The 20,972-nt window shown below is 57.7% G+C and overlaps 1 protein-coding gene across 1 annotated transcript; it reads right to left on the reverse strand.

Moving 5' to 3' along the window:
- Positions 1-1,423: 1,423 nt before the first annotated feature.
- Positions 1,424-14,570, reverse strand: KLHL30 (kelch like family member 30). The gene is made up of 7 exons (XM_064287383.1): positions 13,797-14,570; positions 10,686-10,818; positions 7,930-8,016; positions 7,026-7,181; positions 5,787-5,975; positions 3,376-3,521; positions 1,424-1,675 (listed from the first exon to the last, which is right to left on the reverse strand). Exons 1-7 carry the CDS (start codon positions 14,568-14,570, stop codon positions 1,424-1,426), a joined length of 1,737 nt encoding a protein of 578 aa, XP_064143453.1.
- Positions 14,571-20,972: the final 6,402 nt, after the last annotated feature.

Consider the following 20,972-nt stretch of genomic DNA (forward strand, 5'->3'; position numbering starts at 1 on the left):
CGGAAGAGGTGAACCCATACAGACAGAAAGCAGGTTCTCGGTTGCCAGGGGCTAGGGGAAGGGAAGTGAGAGTGACTGTAAATGGGGATAGTCTCTTTGGGGGCTCCGTCTGGGTCTTGGGGGCCAACTCACTTCTCCCACTAGGAACGTGTCTGGGAAGCCAGGTTTGGAGGAAACAGCATCTTGACCTCAGAGGCTGGAAGGACCCAAGGACTCCTGGCCCTCCAATGCTCTCCTCAGAGTGCAGGGGTGCCGGGGGCTCCTCTGGGCTTGATGGGGTTTTGGGGGAGGCTGCAGCTGGCCCTGGAGAGGACATCCAGATCCAGGGAAGGTGGGAGGCACCCAGAGCTTGGAGGGTCAGAGCTGGATCCAGGCTGGGATCCAGGACCCAGCCTGCACTCTGAGGGAGCTGGTGACAAAGCAGGTCTGCCATTTGGCACCCAGTGGGGGTCCTTTATTGCTCAGCTCACTAAGAAGGAAAGAGGGGGTGCTAAGCCAGCTCTGCATTGAACCTCAGTCACGGCTCGGGCTCTGGGGCTGCCTGAGCCCCTGGGATCCATGCCAGTGCGGTGGGAGGATCCTATAGGCCCCTAGAATTCCCGGTGGGCCTCAGCTGCTGGGGCGATTCCTTCCAGATGAAGGATCTTTGCTGAGAAGCCAACCTCTTCAAGAAACGGGGAAGCTACTGGCCCAGGAACACCCGTCCCCATCACCACCCTTGATGGCCCTGTCCCCAGTTCAGCCCCGCCCCACACCCAGGCAGAGGCCGCATGTCCCAGACCTCCCCCCACCTCCTTCCTAGTGCCTCTGTGTCTGCTGCCCTCCTAGGGGTGACACAGGAGCCCAGCGCCAACACAGGGGGCTGGGAGGGCCAGCTGAAAGCCCCCAGCTGGGCCCTAGTGCGGTAGATGGGGAGTCCGAGCCCCTAGAGGGGAGGCAGGGGCCGAGGCCATATGGTGTATCCAGGCCTAGTGCTGCCCACCCAGGCCCTTCCTGACCTGCTGACCCCCGTGGCCTCAGCATCCCGGGCCCCTCCGTGTCATTGTGCAGCTCCTCTGGAGGTCCTGGTGGGACTGAGCTGGGGACAGCTAGCCCTCAGAGCACACTTTCCTACCTGACCCTGCTTTCTTCAGCCTAGGACCCTGAGGGCAGGAGGGCTGTGTCTCACAGTGGGCAGACACCCAGACTTCGTGCATGCACCTGTTGTACAGCTTGGTGTGGCACCTTCAGGACCAAGCTGCATTCTCCGAGCTGACCCGTGGTTACTCTGGGGGCCAGAGCCCAACTGAGCCCCTGGGGGACACATAGCTCCAAGGGAACAAACCAGCAAAAAAGAAAGGGGCCATTCAGGGTGGGGGCCTTGGCGGCCCCTCCTCTGGTGGGGAGCAGCTGCTTGAGAACCCTACAGCCTGGAGCCCCTTCACTAGTGCTCCAGGGCACCACCGAAGGGCTGGGTCCACTGAGCCACATCCAGGAAGACCGCCGAGGCGCTATGGTAGAGCCAGAGGCGGGGCAGGGCGCCGTGGCGGGTCCAGACATCGCGCGTGCGGTCATAGGCCTCCATCTCCACATGGTAGTCGCCGTCCATGCCCTGCCAGCGGCCGCCCGTCACGTAGAGAGCATCCCCCAGGGGTACCAGCGCACCGTTCTCATGCAGGCTGTGCAGGGACTGCACCTGCGGGCGGGGTGGGGGTCAGGGCCAGTGGGTAGTGAGGGATGGGGGATCAGGACCAGCTGGCAGCAAGGGATGGGGGGGTCAGGGCCAATGGGCAGTGAGGGATGGAGAGTTAGGGCCAGCAGGCAGTGAAGGATGGGGGGTGAGGGCCAGCAGGCAGTGGGAGGAGTGGGGGTCAGGGCCAGTGGGCAGTGAGGGATGGGAGGTCAGGGCCAGTGGGCAGCGAGGTATGGGGGCATCAGGGCCAATGAGCAGCGAGGGATGTGGTTATCAGGGCCGGTGGGCAGTAAGGGGCCAGGGTGACTGGTGCCCCTGGATGGGGGTCAGGGTCAGCAGGCAGTGGGGGGTGGGGCAGTCGGTGCCCACGGGCAGAGCTCACCCCGCCTCCCTGCAGCTCCACATCCCTACCCCAACACAGGAGCCCTTCAGTCTGTCCCTAAAGCGGAACCCAACTGCTCTGTTCCCCAATCAGCATCTTGCAGGCTAGCTCTGGGGCCCCAGGCCCACATTTGCCCATCTCTGAAGTTGGGGAGTGGGGCGTGGGAGCGTTGAGCCTTGAGCCTGGAGTGGCCTCCCAGGGTCTTCGGCCTCATGGCTGCTCTCAGAGAAGACAGAAGTGGCTCTGCCCCACAGACACACAGAAAGGCCTGTGCACTGCCCACCCCAGGGGCCCTCATCGGCCCTTGCACCCATTGCTTGGCCATGTCCTCAGGAGTGCCCTGGAGAAGGGTTGTGGGGTGAGGCTGGAGGGGAACATGGGCCTTCTGGAAGAGTCTGGGTGGGCCAGAGGGGAGCACCAGGATGGACCTCCACATGAAGACAAGTACAGGGGGAATAGCACCCAGGCCCAGAGCGGGCACAGTAGCACCTTCTCTGCTGTGGCTCTGGCCAGGAGCAGGGGTGCTGGCCTAGGGGATGGCTGCCATGGCCCAGGAAGAAAGCACCGCTGGCAGGACCCAGCCTGCACCTGCTTCACCATGGTAATGGGCCAGCTGAGCGCTGACGCTAGGGACAGCTGTGGGCAGCAGGGTGCAGAGCCCAGGTGTCCCCCTGGTGTGGCTGCAGGATGGGGTGTCACCTCCTGGGAGCAGGTGGGCCAGGCCCAGTGAGCCCTGCTTGGTGCTGAGGCCTGTCCTGGGGGCACCTGGTGCCAACCCTCCTCCAGGGAAGCTGCTCCAAGAGGAAATCGGGGAGGCTCAGGGCTGGTGTCCGGGGTCCGGGGTCCATCTCCAGAGATGCCACCTCCCTTTCCCTGCCTGATATGGTGCTGCGGGCTGGGGGACGCTCCACACAGGGGTCCCCTCGCCTGACTACCTCCAGAGCCAGTCCCTGTCCACAGCAGGACGTGGCCGCAGCCCTGTGAGTCCATGGCTGTCCTGTTGCACCCCCCTGCAGGTGGAGCTGGCTCTGCTCCTGCTGGTCACCCCTCAGGGAAGATGGGGTGCGTGGGATAAGAGTGCTCCTCCACCCGTCTACCCTTCCCATCCTCCCAGAGGCCCTGACCCTGCACTGCTTTGTTCCCACCTCACCTTCACTGCCGCCCCCGCCCCCCCCCCAGCTACGCACAAACCTCCGGGGCCCCCGGCAGTCCCCAGTCTGCTCCCGGGGCATTTGGAATCCCCGATGGGTGCCCCTGATTGGTGGGCCTCACCACCAGGGGGCAAGGGAGGGTGACCCTGCTCCCTGCAAACAAGGCCTACCTTCTGCCACAGGTTGGCCCCAGGGTCATACACATAGACCTTCTTGGTGTTGTCCCCAATGAGGTAGAGAGTGCCCTGCAGTGCTGCGCAGCGGGGGGAGGACAGGTACTTGGGGAGGAAGGGCGAGGCGATCACGCTCCACACATCTGTGGGGATACAGAGACTCTAGGGGTGCGGCACTGGGGAGGCCCTCACCCACCTCAACTGCCCTGGGGGTCTCCTCCAAGCAAAGATTGGGAGACACCAGGCATGGAAAAACTGTCCTCTGAGTGACCTCGGGCCGGCACCCCTCTGACCCTCAGTCTCCTTGCCTGTGTGCGGTTGTGAGGGTCCCACAGGACTGACTCCCGGAGCCTCCATCTCACCTGCTTTCTCTGGAAGGTGGAGGGCTGCTGACAGGTGAGAGGCTGATTGGGTACAGATGTCCCTCGGAGTGTTGTCCCAGGGAGAGGGCTTCAGGGGGCTTGGAGGACTTGGCCTGGCCCCCCATTTGCCCCACCTTGACTGGGGTTGACTCTGAGCCTGAGGCCTCCACCTTAGCTGCCTCCCTCTGGCTCAGGGACCAAGTGGGCCCTGCTTGGACCCTGGGGTCTCATGGGCACTTGGCACACGTCTGCTCATAGCTCCTTCTACCCATGTTTCGAGGTGGGTCCAGAGGACAGAACAAGGTAAGACCCTGGCCAGGAAGACCACCTTGCCAGCAAGGGCAAGACTAGCCCAAGTCCAGAGCCAGCCATGAGGCCAGTTACAGGCAGAGGAGGTGGCCAGGTGCCTTTCAGGACCCAGGTTTCCTAGCTACCTTGCCTGGACACCCTGCCCCAGTCCTGTTGTTGATTTTTTTTTTTTTTTTAATTTTTACTGTGTTTTAAGTGAAAGTTTACAAATCAAGTTGGACTCTCATACAAAAATTTATAAACACCTTGCTATGTACTCCTAACTGCTCTCCCCTTAATGAGACAGTACACTCCTTCCCACCTCTATTTCTTTTCGTGTCCATTTGGCCAGCTTCTGACCCACTCTACCCTCTCATCTCCCCTTCAGACAGGAGATGCCAGCGTAGTCTCATGTGTCTACTGGATCCAAGAAGCTCATTCTTCACCAGTATCGTTGTCTATCCCATAGTCCAGTCCAATCCCTGTCTGAAGAGTTAGCTTTGGGTATGGTTCCTTTCTTGGGCTTACAGAAGGTCTGGGGACCATGACCTCTGGGGTCATTCTCAGTCTCAGTCAGACCATTAAGTCTGGTCTTTTTATGAGAATTTGGGGTCTGCATCCCACTGCTCTCCTGCTCCCTCAGGGGTTCTTTGTTGTGTTCCCTGTCAGGGAAGTCATCTGTGGTAGCCGGGCACCATCTAGTTCTTCTGTTCTCAGGCTGGTGTAGTCTCTGGTTTATGTGGCCCTTTCTGTCTCTTGGGCTCATAATTACCTAGTGTCTTTGGTGTTCTTCATTCTCCTTTGCTCCAGGTGGGTTGAGACCAATTCATGCATCTTAGATGGCCGCTTGCTAGCATTTAAGACTCCAGATACCTCTCTCCAAAGTGGGATGCAGAATGTTTTCTTAATAGATTTTATTATGCCAGTTGACTTAGATGTCCCCTAAAACCGTGGTCCCCAAACCCCCGCCCCTGATACACTGGCCTTCAAAGCATTCAGTTTATTCAGGAAACTTCTTTGATTTTGGTTTAGTCCAGTTGTGCTGACCTCTCCTGTATTGTGTGTTATCTTTCCCTTCACCTAAAGTAGTTCTTACCTACTACCTAATTAGCAAATACCCTACTCCCTCCCTCCCTCCTTCCCCTCGTAACAATCAAGGAATATTCTCTGTTTAAACCATTTCTCGAGTTCTTATAATAGTGGTCTTATACAATATTTGTCCTTTTGCAGCTGGCTAATTTCACTCAGCATAATGCCTTCCATCCATTGTTGATTTTGTTTTTGTCGTTGGTTTGTGCTGAGGCCTGGACAGGACAGGCAAGGGGCCCTAGGTCCCCCCAGCCACTCCGTACCTCTAGGCTGGGATGCCTAGCTAAGTGGTGACGGGCTGTGTTCTATGGAGGGGACCCTCTCGACCCCTGACCCTTCAGCCCCCTGCTGTCTTCCACTGGCCCCTCCACCTCTCATGTGGCCATGGCTGCCTGTCCTCCTGTCATCTGGCCCCCCAGGTCCTCCAGGTCCCCCAGGGTTCTGGCACTGCAGAGGGGGCTTCTGGCTCCCCTGCCCCAGGTGTCTGCTCGTCCTGCAGCCCCATACACCTCTGATAGAGCTGTGCCCTGCAGGGAGGGTCTGGTAGGCCCTGCTCTCCCCTGTACCCCCAGTGCCCCCCCACCCCCAACCACCTGTGACCGGGTTGTAGCGTTGCAGGGAGGTCTCTTGTCCCCTCCCTCCCCCAGTGCCCCCACCAGCCCCGAGCACCTGTGACTGGGTTGTAGCACTGCAGGGCCAGGGCGTTGTACTTGCAGGCGCTGGACCCTACCAGGTAAAGCCGGCCCTGGCACCCTGCAGCTGAGAAGTTGCTGACATACTTGAGGGCTGGGCTGATGGGCGTCCAGCTGTTGGTGTAAGGGTCATAGCTCTCCACCTCCACAACGTCCAGAGTAGTACCTGCGAGACAGGGACAGGGCTGCAGCCAGCTGGGGACAGGGGAGGCTCCAGGAAAGTGGGGGGTGGGGAGTGTAGCCTGCAGAAAGCCCGAGGGCCCCCTGACCCTCAGGAGGGGAGGAGAGAAGGGATTCCAGGAGATGGAAGGGGCTGCAGGCTCAGGCCTCCACCTGGACCTTTGTCATAAACCACCGAGTGTCACATCCCCGGTTCCCTCCTGGGCTCCTCCCACCCTGCTGCTGCCCCCCCATGGGGTCTGGAGGTGACAACGGGGATCTGTCTTGCTATGGGGACACCCTGCCTCCCCCTGGGCCCAGGCCTCGGCCTCTGGGAGAACTTGGGGATCCCGAGGTGCTCTTAGCTCAGGGGAGGCCCTGGACATGCACCCACTGAGAACAAGGGCCCAGATGGGGCGATGAGGGGTGGCTGCAGGGTCAGCTGGTTACCCCTAGGAGGGAAACGTTGGGATTGGGAGCTCTCTCGATCATATGCATTCCCCCGGTCTGCGCAACATCCAACTGCTGGGTCTGTGCTCCTGGGGCAGCTCCTGTTGTAAGTGTTGGGGTGCTGGTGGGGGAATAAGGCAGGGACCTCATCCTCAGGCTTGGAGGGGCGAAGAGGAAGGTGACAGCAAAGGGGCCCATGGGGAGTCCCCGTGCCCCGGGCCTCCCCAGGAGGAGACCTGCTCAGTGTGGCTGAGGTTCTGGGCAAGTGGGCTGGGCACAGCTGGCAGTGGGCTGGGCACAGCTGGCAGTGGGCTGGGCACAGCTGGCAGTGTGAGGCCAGGTCCCGATGCCACCTTTTGGGGATGCACTGTTTTCTCTGTCGGGACCTTGGCCAGAGCGTCAGCATCACCCCAGGGCAGCTCTGTGGGTAGCTCAGGAGCAGGTGGCAAAGCCCAGGTATCGGGCTGGTTTTCCCACCGGAGTGCATGCCCATGAGGGCAAGACGGGGCTGTCACTGCAGGAGGAGAGACCCCCGCCCCCAGGCTGGGCAGGGTAAGTGGCTGCATGACCTGCCAAGGGCAGCCCAGGGAGGCTGGGGAGGGCTCACCACCGATGGCATAGATCTCCCCGTTGAGCGCGGCACTGGCGTGGTTGGTGCGGGCCTTCAGCATGGGTGCCACGGGCCTCCAGGCCACCTCCTTCAGTGGGAAGCACCAGGCCTGTGTGGTTGACCAGGTGTCTGTCTTCGTGCCCCTAGAGCCACCTGTGGGAGAGGTTCTGTCCCCTTGGTGTCCACCAGCTGCTATGTGTACCCACCAGCCCACCTGGGGCCCTCACAAGCATGGGATCTCCGGCCAGCGGGAGCTGGATATCCCACACCAGGCTATGATTTCATTGTTGATTTTGTCATTGTTTTGTGACTTAAGAGACTCATGCGACAAAGTAGAACTGCTCCATAGGGTCTTGCTGACTGTAATTTTAATGGCAGCAGATCACCAGGCCTTTCTGCCTCGGTTTTACTGGCCGAGCACACACCATTTGCACCATTCAGGGACCTTCAGGCCGTGATTTGGGATGCACTCTGGGCTGCCAAGCGCTGGGCTAGGGTGAGACCATGGGAAGCAGAGATGTCCACGATGGGATCCTTGCTCTCGAGGGTGCGGCCTTGCTGCATGACCTTGGCCTGCTCCCCGCGGGCCCCACAAACAAGGGGGCAAGGTCAGTGGTTTCTAGCATTCCATTAGTGGAAGCTTTCCCCAGCCAGATCTCACAAGGAGCTCCAGCAAATTGCACCCCCTTTTGCCCTGGTCAGCGGGTCCTTCTGGGGAGCCCCTGGGGGTGGGAGCACGATGGGTCGACCCTCCCTGGGTTCTATGTCAAGCAGTGCACACGGGACAGTCTGACACACCCGTGTGGTCCGTGACTTCAAACATTCTCATTTTCATGAGAATGGAAAATTCTGGGAGAGGTGGCTTCCCCTGACCGGGCTCTGCAGGGCAGCGGCTGCCCACCTGTGACGTAGATGTCGTTGTTCAGTGCCGCCATCGAGAAGCCCCACTTACGGTAGTCGGGGAAGTCAGGAAGTGCCATCCACTGCTCTGCGGGGAGGAGAGGGCTGTGAGGGTGATGGGCTCCCACCGGGCTCCGGCCTTCTTGGAAGCCCACAAGCCTCTTCCTGCAGTGGGGCAGTGTTAGGGATTGACTTGTGTGCCCCCAAAATGTGTGTCAGTCCCCTAGGCCAGGATTCCAGTATTGTGTGGTTGTTCTCCATTTTGTGACCTGATGTGATTATCCTACGTGTTATAAATTCTAACCTGTATGATGTTAATGAGGCAAGATTAGAGGCAGTTATGTTAACGAGGCAGGATGCAATCTACAGGATTAGGTTGTGTTTTGAGTCAATCTCTTTTGAGATATAAAAGAGAAGCCAGCAGAGGGGAGAGGAACCTCCTACTACCAAGAATGAAGAACCAGGAGGGAAGTGTGTCCTTTGGAACCAGGGTCCCTGCACTGAGAAGCTCTTAGACCAGGGAAAGGTTGATGACAAGGACCCTCCTCCCCCAGTGCTGACAGAGAGAGAAAACCTTCCCCTGGACCTGGCACCCTGAATTTGAATTTTTAGCCTCCCAGACTGAGAGAATAAATTTCTGTCTGTTAGAGCCATCCACTTGTGGTATTTTGGCTATAGCAACACTAGATGACTAAGACAGGTGGTAATGTCCCCCTCGCTGAGTGTGACGCAGCCAGCTGTGGAGGAGAGGGATTCGCCAGGGACCCCAGGTGAGGCCAGAGGCCAGTCTGGTGTTCACCGCAGCCCCTGCCTCTCCACAACGCCCCCTGGAACCTGACATCCAACTGGACACTAATGGTACCCAAATGTATAGAGCAGCAGCCCAGGCTCCAGAGGCCAAGGTCTCACTCTGACTCTGTAGCTGACCTGCTGACCCCACACGGACCATTCAGCCCGGCATCAGGATCCACGTCACAGATGGGGAAGCTGGCTCACAGCCCCGTCTGCAGGTGCCACTAGTGAGTGACTACACAACATCCTTCTTCCCTCCTTTCCTTTCTTCCTTCCTCTTTCTTTCCTTCCTTCTCTCTTCTTTCCTCCCTCCCTCCCACTCTCCTTCCTCTCTCCCTCCTTCCTCCCTCCCTCCTCCCTTTCTACTTCCTCTCTCTCCCTATCTGCTCCCTTCCTTCTACCCTCCCTCTCTCCTTCCTCCTTCCCTTCCTCTCTCCCTCCTCCCTCCTTCCTTTCTCACTCCCTCCCTTCCTCTCTCTCTCCTCCATCCCTCCTCCTTTCCTTCCTTCCTCTTCCTTTCCTTTCTTCCTTCCTCCCTCCCTCCCTCCTTTCATTTTCTCCCTCCCTCCTTCCTTCCTTCCTCCTTTCATTTCTCCCTCCCTCCTTCCTTCCTTCTTTCCTTTCCTGACTCATACAGGCATCCTGAGCTTCTCTGTTTCTGGGCAGCCAGGGGCGTGTAGGGTCAGACATGGGCCTTGCAGCAGGCAATGCAGATTCAAATCCTGTACCAGCTGTGTGGCCTAGGACAAGCTCAGCCTCAGTTTCCCTGTCTGTAGAAGGGGGTGATCTCACCCTTCAGGGTGGTGTGGGGGCTACTTGAGCTGATGCACCTGACACACACGGTAACTGCCAGGATTATTATTGCTATCGTCATTAGGGACCAAGGCAGACCTGCCTTCATGGAGCTACACGGAGTAAACTGAGGCAAGAGGTGAGGAATGCTGTGAAAAAAAAACAAAATCAGACAGTAAATGTGAGAAGGTTAAAGCCCTATAAGTGGAAGGTTCCAGAAGGTATGTGAGGCCTGGGGTATGCTCCCCCAGGAGGACTTGGCTCTTTGCTGTTTACAACAGTTTTCGGGATAGGCCGAGTTCCGGGCCTCGCTGGGAGCCTGCCCGGCTGCACCGCGGTGAAGCTGGCACCGTGAGCAGGACAGAGCGTCCCCCTGACTCATATCTGTGTCACCCCAGGATGGACTGCCCAGCAGCCACCATCCTCTGCCTGTCAGCCGCTCCCTCCCCGCCTGATCTGTGGGACAGCTGCTCCCCGGTGCAGCCAGGAGACCTTGTCTTCTGACGTCAGCCCCAAATCCCCTCTCGTCAGCCCCTAAGTCAGCCCCTAACCGGGGCAGCCGCCAGCCGCTGACAGGATGGGGGTGGCTGGCGACCTGCCTGGTGGCCCAGAACCCCAGCAGCCTCATAGGTGCCTTCCAAGAACTTCCCTCAGGCCAGCAAAGCCAATCCCCCCAGAGCCCTGCTGCCTGGCCTCGGCCCCTGCCTCTGCACCTCAACCAGTGAGGGGGCCCCAGATACCCCATTTCACAGATGAGGCAGCTGGGGCCCCGGGAGGTGACATGACCTGCTCAAGGGCCAGAATTGGAACCCCACTTGGGGTGACCCTAAACCTGAGCTCTCACCCCTTCTAGGGTGAAGCCCCTGCACCTTCTTAACCCTCTGTTCTCCCGTGGGGCTGTGGTCCCGTGAAGCCATAGGGCAGGGTCACGAAGAAGAAGAAGCCACCAGGCTGCCCACCCCACCCATGACCACCCTCCCACAAGGTATACTCTGGGCAGCAGTGGGTGGACCCTTTACACGGGCCCTGGGGCCAAAAAAGACCCAAGGTGGGACTCTGGCTGTAGGAAGAGGGAGAAAGCTCCCCTCCTCCTTGCTCCACCTGCAAGCAGAGCCCAGCAGCTCCAGTGCGGGGGGGGGGGGCGGGTGCTGGGCATCCCAGGGGGCTACTCACTGGCCTTGGTGTTGTAGAAGGCGAAGTTCCCAGGGCGGGGATCAGGGTCCTCACCAGCCTCCTCATCTTCCTCCAGCGCCCGCCCGCCCACCACCACCAGGACCTCCTCCAGCTTCTGCGGGAGCACCAGTGCCTGTCGGGCCAGGAGGGCTGGGGTCAGAGGGGCTCCGGGGCACTGGGCAGGCCTCCTGGATGTTTGGGGGGCAGCTGTGGGCCCACGGTCATTCCTCTGGGTCACATACACATGGGTAGGGTGGGGTGGGCCTCCACCTGTGTGTATATGTGAGCACACATGGGTGCATGTATGTGCATGTGTGCAGTGCACATTGTGTGTCCACGTGTGCACATGCGTGTGTGCACATGTGTGTGCATGTATGTGTGCGTGTGTGCATGCATGTGTGCACGTGTGTGCTTATGTGTGCGCGTGCATATATGTGCACGTGCATGTGTGCATGCGTGTGTGCATGTACATGTGCATGTGTGGGTGTACATGTGCACAAGTGTGCATGTGTGTGCATGTGTGTGTATACACATGTGCATACATGTGTGTCATGGAGCTGATGATGGCAGCACATTCTGAGCCCAGTGGAGAGATGGCCACTGGCCCCGGTACACTCTGAGAGAGAAACTCCTCCCCTCAAAGCAGTCGCCACACGCCTTTCAGAGGTATACCTGCACCCACAGTTGAAACTGACCTGTCCCGATTCCTCAGACCCTCCTTCCCCCAAGAGTCCCTGCTCCTTGGTGTCCGAGCAAACCACACTAGGATGGGCGGCCAGTGGTAGCCACTGGGGTGGCTGGTTCATGTGAAGCCACTGCCCAGAGCTCCTTGGGCCCTGGGACCCCCACCCTTCTCTGCCTGGACTGCCCACCACTAGGCCTACTGGGCCCCCAGAGCTGGCTCCAGCCCTGAGGTCAAGGCCTGACAGGGGTCAACGTTAGTTATTTGCCCATTGCGCACCCCACCCTACCTGGCCTGAGAACCATCCACCTCAACAACATCTTTGTCCTCAGACTTGGGCCCTGGGGCAGGGGGCCAGCAGCTGACCACTCCTCTCAGCCACACTCCGCTGACGCTTCATCCAGACCCGCTGCCAGCACAAAGGAAATTGGTCCCGAAAATGCTTGAACTGCATTCCTGGGAGGTAGATGGTGGCCGCTGCCATGCTGGTCCGGCCTCCACACCTGTCACCAGAGAACTTGTTGCCTTTGAGTTGATTCTGACTCATAGTGACCCTATAGGACAGAGTAGAACTGCCCCATAGAGTTTCCAAGGAATGGCTGGTGGATTTGAACTGCTTGGTCAGCACCCAAGCTCTCAGCCACTGCACCACCAGGGCTCCTCTACGCCACCAGGACAGGAGGTGGCATTTTCTGAATGGGTCCCTCCTTTTTCTCCTGCCCCGCTCCTCAACACCCAGCTCAAATGCTGCCTCCCTCAAGCCTTCTGAGGCTGTCCCCCTCCCCTTGCCAACCCCGACCCCAGTGCTGGCCTGAGCCCTGTTTGCAAGGGTGGTTCCACTCAGCAGTAGCTCCTTCAGGACAGAGGTTGGTCTTATCACTTCTAGGTCCCTCTGTCCCTCACACCCAGGGCCTGGCACACATGGGCATGCCTGCGTTTGAGGGGTGAGTGGTAGTGCCCTCATAGGGAGTGGTTAGCCCAAGGCAGATAGAGTTGCAAGGCTAGGGGGCACCTTGGGGGTGCTCAGTCCTTCCTCTCCTCCACTATGCAGGTGGAGTCTCCAGGGTTTCCTGTTATGGATTGAGTTGGGCCCCCCAAAAGCTATGTTGAGGTCTAGCTCCTGTACTGGTGAATGTGGTCCCGTTAGGGTTAGGGCTACTCTTTGGCTGTCAGTTAACGAGGCCATGCTGGAGTTGGGTGGATCCTAACTCTATCCCCCTCTGAGCGGTGTTTTATGAAAGGGAACAACAGTCACAGACAGGGAGACACACAGGAGGAAGATGCCCTGTGAGGATCCCTCCACAAATCAGGAACATCAAGAAACGCCTGGGGCTACAGAGGCTGAAAGAGACAGGGGAAGGTCTTCCCCTAGAGTCCACAGAGAGCATGGCCCTGCCCACTGAGAGTGCATGGCCCCGCCCACTGAGAGCTCACAGCCTCACCCACTGAGAACTCACAGCCTCGCCCACTAGAGTAACGGCCCCACCCACTGAGAGTGCACAGCCCTGCCTACTGAAGTCCGAAACATCATTTCCAGAGCTGTGAGACAATACATCCTGCTCTTTGAAGTCAACTACCTTGTGGTCTTTTGCTATAGCAACCCAGGACACCAGTCAGTCCCTAGGAGCTGCAGATGTTTTGCACAACTGCTAAGCTAAAGGTTGGTAGTTTAAACCCACTCAATGGTGCAATGGAAGAAAGGCCTGGCAAACTGCCTCCATAAAGATTACAGCCAACACAGGGAAGTCAGCACAAACGGACTAAAGCAAACGCTAAGACGTTTCCTGAACACAACCAAACACCTCGAGGGATGGAGTGGGTGGGGCTGGGGTCTGGAGACCATGGTTTCATGGGACATTTAGGTCAACTGGCAGAACAAAGTTTATTAAGAAAATTTCTCCATCCCATTTTGGTGCGTGGCATCTGGGGTCTTAAAATCTCGCAAGTGGCCAACTAGGATGCATCAATTGGTCCCGACCCACTTGGAGCAAAGAAGAATGAAGAACACCAAAGATACAAGGAAAACATTAGCCCAAGAGACAAAAGGGCCACATAAACCAGAGACTCCATCAGCCTGAGACCAGAAGAGCTAGACGGTACCCGGCTACCACCAATGACCACCCTGACAGGGAACACAACAGAGAGTCCCTGACGGAGCAGGAGAAAAGTGTGGAGCGGAACTCAGATTCACATAAACAGGCCAGACTTAATGGTTTGACTGGGACTGGAGGAACCCCAAAGCCATGGCCCCCGGATGCTTTGTTTTAAAAAAAATAAAATGATATCCAAGAAAACCGTACGGAGTGGCTCTACCCTGTAACACCTGGGGTCGCCATGAGTCGAAATCAACTTGATGACAACGGGTTTTAGGACACTCGCAGGGCTCTTCTCTCTGCTCCCCAGGGTGGGAGCTGCCCGCACTCACTCACCACGCTGTGGCCCCGGGACACAGCCGCCTGGCAGGCCTCAGATGCCTGGAGCAGCGGCTCCGAGGCCAGCAGCTGCTGCAAGCAGGGCTGCGGCAGGGCGTCCAGGTGCACCAGGCCGAGCAGCTCAGGCAGGTGGGGGGCCCGGGCCTGCGGGTCGTGACGCACCCAGCGCAGAAGGGCCTCCAGCCGGCTCTGTTCTGGCTGCACCTGCAGCAGGTCGCTGGCCAGGCAGGCGGCCAGCCGCTCTTGGGGCAGCTGCAGAAACTCGTCCTCTCGTGCCACAGCCTCGAAGTTTTCCCGCAGGAAGGCCCAGGCCTTGGCAGCCACGCCCAGCAGGCCCTGCTGCTCCCCGAACTCACAGATGCCCAGGCAGTTGGCAGCATCCAGCTGCTGCTGCAGGTAGCGGCCGCAGACCTTCTGCACGGCGGGGAAGTGGAGGCGCGCGGCAGTGCGCGTCAGCGCCTCCACATTGCCCTGCGTGATGGTCAGCCGGCCTGTGTACACAAAGTCCACCAGCTGTGCCACCACGGCCGGCTCCAAGTCCAGCAGCTCCACGCGCGCGGAGAAGCTCTCGGCGAAGTCGCCCGCAAACATGGCGTGGAAGTAGGGGCTGCTCAGCGCCAGGAGGCCACGGTGGCAAGGCAGCTCCTGGCCGCCCACCAGCAGCGTGACGTCGGCCAGCTTGGGCTGTGAGCGCAGGCGCTGCAGGCCGTCCAGCATGTCCTGGGCGTGTGAGGGCAGGTGGAAGTCCAGGTCATCCACGTTGCACACCATGGTGCCAGCACCTACGCCTCTGTGACCCACCTGTTCACGGAAGAAGGGCGGGTGCCCCACTGAGCTCCTGGGGAGAGAAGGGGGCCATGTCAGCAAGGGGTGCACTATCTCATGTGCTGAGTCACTGTCCGCCCAACTGTCTGTCCCTCCATCCTTTCCATCCCTCGATAAGCACCACCTGAGCACCAAGGATGTGCAAAGTGCCTCACCTCCCTCTCGCTTACTTGACCCTCTGACCCTCCCTAACAAGTAGTTGTCGTTGTTAGGTGTTGTTGAGTCGGCTCTGACTCATAGAGACCCTGTGTACAACAGAATGAAATGTTGCCTGGTCCTAAACCATCCTCACAATCAGTGCTGTGCTTGAGCCCATTGTTGCAGCCAACTGTGTCAATCCATCTCGTTGGGGCTCTTCCTCATTTTCACCAACCCTCTACTTTACCAAGCATGATGTCCTTCTCCAGGGACTGATCCCTCCTGATAACATGTCCTAAATACATGAGATAAAGTCTCCCCATTCTCGCTTCTAAGGAGCTTTCTGGCTGTACTTCTTTCAAGACAGATTTGTTCGTCCTTTTGGCAGTCCGTATTCAATACTCTTTGCCAATACCACGATTCCAAGGCGTCAACTCTTCTTCGCTCTTCCTCATCCATTGTCCAGCATATGAAGAGATTGAAAATTCATGGCTCAGGTCAGGCGCACCTTCGACCTAGGGACCTGTGCAGTTCCCATTTCACAGTGCAAAGAGTAAGGCTCAGAAGGCAGTAGACCTATCCTGAACCAGGTGTTCAGGGTGCATGGGGCCAGTAAGAGACCCCCAACCTTCTCCCCAGCAGCTCTGAGCAACTCATAATAGCCTGCCCAAACATGGGGCTCCCCGTGGCTCCTTTGCTCCCAGACCCGACATTGATGGGAGGGCATCAGGCTGTTTGAGAGGTGTCCTGCCCCATTGGTGCTCATTGTCTGGGATGCACGGAGCCTCCACCTGCTGTGGCCTTGCCAGGTGACCTTGGGTAGTCCCTGCTTTGCTCCTCGGCAGATGTGAGAGGGGCTGAGTAGTCATCCTCATCGCACTGCCCACACATGACCTCGATCAATCCTCACAGCACTCCTTGTGAGGCGGGTGCTGTAATCATCCCTTTCACAGGTGGGGAGACTGAGGCACAAAGCACCCAAGGTTACGCAGCTAGGAAGTGGTGGGATTTGAACTCAGAACCAGGCTCGGGGGCCCATGCTCTGAACTCCATATTCCACGTTGTTGAATGCAGACCACTAAAGACAAACCCAGCCTGAGGAAGTTTCTGGAGGGTAATTTCAAATCACGTCGCAATGCTCATATCCATTTCTGAGTTTACTTAATTGTGTCCATTGATCATGGAGTTCCTGGGTGGTGCCCATGATTAATGCACTTAGCTGCCATCTGAAGGGCTCGGAAGCTGGAGTGTGAGTTCACCCAGAGGTGCCTCAGAAGAAAGGCCTGGCAAACTACTGCCTAAAAACCCGCCATTGAAAGCCCACGGAGCAGAGAGTTGCCATGAGTCCAAGCCGACTTGATGGCAACTGGTTTGGTTATTTATTTATTGTGATTATTTTGTTCTAAGAAAACCACCCAAAAGGAAAACAGTCTGTAGGAAGCCTGTATCATCCACACCACCAAAAGCCCCACAGCAGAGCAGCATCCGTCCACCAGGGGGCGGCTCATGGAGCTTGAAGGGAAGGAGCCGCCGAGGGGACTCAGGCCTGGGGGAATGAGCAGATCCCAGGGACAGAGGCCCGGAAAGGGGACGAGTCAGCTGCGAATGCCTGTGGCAAGGGACAGCAGGAGCTTGCCAGCAGTGAAAGCATGAGGCCTCTCCGCCTCCCACCTACCTACTGCCCCAAAGCAGAGATGCACCCAGGTCCGTGCCCCTGGCGGTGTGTCCATACTGACCACTGCATCCAGGGCGGGTTGAGCTCTGGCCCGGAAAGGCGGCTCTGCCTTCCTCCGGAGCCAACGTGGGCGAGGGGGACTCTCCCTGGCCACCCCACGGGCCTCGCATTCCAGCCATTGCTGTGTGCACTGTGGCCAGCTGCTGCAATGACAGGGGCCAGCGGGCAGGCGGGGGCGGCCAGCCACATTCCGCAGGGCCTCGGGCCAGCCTGCAGCCCCCAGCACAGGTGGGGGTGTTGGAGCCTCGCAGACAGGGGTGGATTACCCAATAAGCAGGGTAAGCATGGGCTTCCTTGTGCTTACTTACTAATCTGTAGGGCATAATTTCACCTGATGTGATGAAATCCAAGAGAAATTGTGCCCTACAGATTAGCAAGTAAACAGGAGTCAGCTGGTGGGTACCTTGCTTAATGCAAGCCTGTGTGTACTTGCTTGTTGGTGAACCTGCCCCTGCTCACAGGTGTCTGCTGACGGCCATCACCCTGTGGTCCCTGAATTGGGCGTGGGGCGTGGGGCAATGGGAGAACTGGGAGCTAGGCAGGACAGGACCGAGGAGGGCCACTGGGCAAGACAGCAAAGGGCTTTACCCCAGCTCTGGCCAGCGACCATCTGGCATGGCCAGCCTCCCACCTGCCCACCTCTATGGCCAGGATACCCAGGTCCCCTACTCATGGATGGAAGTTACCCACTGAGTTCCCACCACACCCCAAGGGGCCTGGCTTGGCTGTGTGTGGGTGTCTCTCCCCAGAGCCCCCACTGCTGCCATGTCTGGAGCCCTGGGGACTATCCAGTCACAAGCCTTCAGCCCTGACCCAGCCCCCTGCTCCCTGCCCGCGTTCCCACCTCCCCTCCATGGCCCCTGACCCTACCTCTCAGTCAGCCCTGGACGCTGCTGCTGAGGACCTAGGCCCAGAACAGGACTGCCCAGGCGGCAGGGAGCGGCAGGAGCAAGGAGAGGGCTGAGCTGGGTGGCCACGTGGGGCAAGGGGGTATTTTTAGCCTCTGCCTGCTGCAGGGGAGGGTGGGAGGTGTGGGCCGGTCCGGGAGAGTGCTGTGACTCTCAGCTCTGAAAGCTTCCCAGGGCCCTGGCGTGACCTGCGGCCAGGACGGACAACAGGAGGCACCAGGGTAAGGAAGAGCTGATCGTCTTGTCCTGAACCCCATCCTGTGAGGCTGGGGGGGCCAGGTACTTCCCCAGCTGGTGGCCTGTGAGCCTTGGTTTCCTCCTCTGGGAAGTGGAGACCAGGCCGAGGCTCAGGAAAGCCTGTGGGGGCCAAAGCTCAGGGCTGGACACCAGAGTATCCATGGGCACCGGCCTGTCGCTATCGAAGGCCCCTGTGTGGCCCTTGGCCTTTCATTAAGTGGGAAAAAGTCATTATTACAAATTAATGCAGGTTGATCCATCAAGTCTCTCAGAATGTGGGGTCAGTAGTGGTGCTGCGATGTCTTTGGGGGCAGAAGATGGGGTAAGGAGACATCCCTAGGTGTCCCACCAGCTGGTGGCAGGGTCGTGGGGCCTGAAGGCCCTCCCCCCAGCTTGGCCTCAGGACTGCCCTGGGTGCAAAGACAGCTGACAAAAACGGTCATTTAAAAATGCACAGAAGCAGCTCCAGGTCCCCTCACAGGGCATGGATAACGGCAGTTGGCTCCCGCGCTGGGCTCTGAAACCGTAGACCTTGATGGAAGTTGGGGGTTGCACCCAGAGGGCTGCGGGGCTCCGCAGACATTTCTTACACAATGGTGGAGCAGAGTGTAGCTTCCAGGCTGAGGGGCTTCTGGAGTACAAGAGGGGAGCTCTCAGCCTCAGCTTGGGGTGGCTGGGAGGTGCCTCTAGCTGTCAGTCCCTCCTTCCTTTCATCGTGGGCCCTATGTACTAATGACAGCATGTTCCGGTGTGCTGGGCTCAGGAAGGGCTTGGAGAGGTCAGTCTGACTGGGGGTTGGCTTGACGATCTCACAGACCAGAGAGGCCCATGTGGCTCCAGGGTGACTGTCCTCATGGGGTCAGCAATTTTTCAAGGGCCTTAGGGTGTCGTGACAGCCAGAGCCTGGGAACAGATGACACCTGGACATCAGCTGCTGGCCCTGCTACCTGCAGGGGAAATGGGTGTGAGCAAGGAAGCCCCAATCCCAGTCCTCATGACGTTTGCAATCTAGTTGAGGAGGCAGTCATTAAACTAATTATGACAACGATTCTTTTGCTAATTACAAGTTTCCAAAGTGGTTCCATACTCAGCTCACTCTTGGCTTTCTAGATTCCGTGCTTCCCTATCCAGCCCCAGAGCAGATCAGCATCTGCCCAGCCCAGTCCCAGTCCAGCCCAGCCCAGCCCAGCCCAGCCCAGCTCAGCCCAGCCCAGTCCAGTCCCAGCCCAGAGCAGATCAGCCTCCCCTCAGCCCAGCTCAGCCCAGCCCAGCCCAGTCCAGTCCCAGCCCAGAGCAGATCAGCCTCCCCTCAGCTCAGCCCAGCCCAGCCCAGCCCAGCCCAGTCCCAGCCAAGCCCAGCCCAGCTCAGTCCCAGCCCAGCCCAGCCCAGCCCAGCCCAGTCCCAGCCAAGCCCAGCTCAGCCCACTCCCAGCCCAGCCCAGCCCAGCCCAGTCCCAGCCCAGCCCAGTTCACCCCAGCCCAGTTCACAGCAGCCCAGCCTAGCCCAGCCCAATTCACCCCAGCCCAGCTCAGCCCAGCTCAGCCCAGTCCCAGCCCAGCCCAGTTCACCCCAGCCCAGCTCAGCCCAGCCCAGCCCCAGCCCCAGCCCCAGCCCCAGCCCAGCCCAGCCCAGGCCCAGGTAGTCCCAGGACCTTTCCCCTGGTTTGGTGTCCAGGACCATCATAGGGAGGACATTAGAGAGTGGATGGAGGCGTTGAGCTTGCCCATAGTTCCCCTGTTTGCAGACAGAACGCAAAGGGTTAATGCATTCCTGGCCGAGGCAGGAGGAATTGAGGACAGGGGATTCTGATGACAGGCTGCTGTCACAGGGATCTGGCTCCCTGAGGGAGCAGAGCTGTGCCAGGAGTGGAGGCCCCGTGGAGTCGGGAATCGGAATTGGAGATCCGGCACCTCAAATGACAGGTCAGTCTGGGAAACTCAACACCAGGGGCTCAGCGTGAAGCCTCGTCACCAGATTGCTGCTGAGTGGTATCGTTTTTAAAAATACCCTGCTTATTTTATCCTGGTAAAAAACAAACAACTCATGTTCATTGTGGAGAATTTGGAAAACCTGGATAAACAAAAGCAGAAAATTCCACCAGTAAGATAATCACGGTAGCCCAACCGAAGTCTTCCCTCCCAGCCTCTTGACATTCCCAGCATTAGAATTAAACTGAGTCTCTGCTTTTGTGCAGTGTTTTATCACTTGGTATTCTGTCATGAGCACTTTCTGATGTCATTACAGTCTTTGAAAACATGGTCTTAAGTTTCATCACTGTAGAACAATTTAGAAATCTTCTATTAACGGACATTCGGGTTGTTTTCCATGTGGGACCATTATAACTAATACGGTGTCACTGCTGTGTTCATTTCCCCAGAATAGATCAGAATGTAAACTGTCCAAGTTAAAACGTGGGACTGTATTTGAAACTCTGGTTGCACATGCCAGAGGGTGCGACGTGTAAACACCTACTTTCTCCAAAAAAACAAAAAAATAAACCAAACCATTTGTCATTGAGTCGACAGATTCATGATGACCCCATGTGTGTCAGAGTAGAACAGCTTCACAGGGTTTTCAATGGCTGTGACCTTTTGGAAGTAGATTGCCAGGATTTTCTCCCGAGGCACCTCTGGGTAGACTCCAACTGCCAAACTTTCGGTTAGCAGTCAAGCACGTAAAGGTTGTACCACCCAGGGGCTCCAAACCAAAACCAAAACCAAACCCAATGCACAGCGACTCTGTAGGACAGAGTACAACTACTGCCCTATAAGGTTTCCACTGCTATTCATAAGGTTTTCACTGGGTAATGCTTTTCAGAAGTAGACCGCTGGGCCCTTCTTCCTGGTCTATCTTAGTCTGGAAGCTTAGCTGAAACCTGTCCTCCATGGGTGACCCTGCTGGTATCTGAATACTGGTGGCATAGCTTCCAGCATCACAGCAACACACAGGCTCCCACAGTATGACGAACTGACAGACATGTGTGCATCAGGGTTGTATCCTTTCACCAGGCCTATTCAATCTGTATGCTGAGCAAATAATCTGAGAAGCTGGACTATATGAAGAAGAACGGGGCATCAAGATTGTAGGAAGACTCATTAACAACCTGCGTTGTACAGATGACACAACCTTGCTTGCTGAAAGTGAAGAGGACTTGAAGCACTTAACTAATGAAGATCAAAGACCACAGCCTTCAGTATGGATTACACCTCAACATGAAGAAAACAAAAATCCTCACAACTGGGCCAGTGAGCAACATCATGATAAATGGAGAAAAGACTGAAGTTGTCAAGGATTTCATTTTACTTGGATCCACAATCAACAGCCATGGA

The sequence above is a fragment of the Loxodonta africana genome, chromosome 6, assembly GCF_030014295.1.
Source record: "Loxodonta africana isolate mLoxAfr1 chromosome 6, mLoxAfr1.hap2, whole genome shotgun sequence".
NCBI classification, from domain to species: domain Eukaryota; kingdom Metazoa; phylum Chordata; class Mammalia; order Proboscidea; family Elephantidae; genus Loxodonta; species Loxodonta africana.

Coding starts and splice junctions, on each gene's coding strand:
- KLHL30 (XM_064287383.1), bottom strand. CDS start 14,570: ATGGTGTGCAACGTGGATGACCTGGACTTCCACCTGCCCTCACACGCC. Junction 8,017..10,685: donor CTTCTACAACACCAAGGCCA/GTGAGTAGCCCC, acceptor TCCTCCCCGCAG/AGCAGTGGATGGCACTTCCT. Junction 3,522..5,786: donor GTGCTACAACCCAGTCACAG/GTGCTCGGGGCT, acceptor GTATCCCCACAG/ATGTGTGGAGCGTGATCGCC.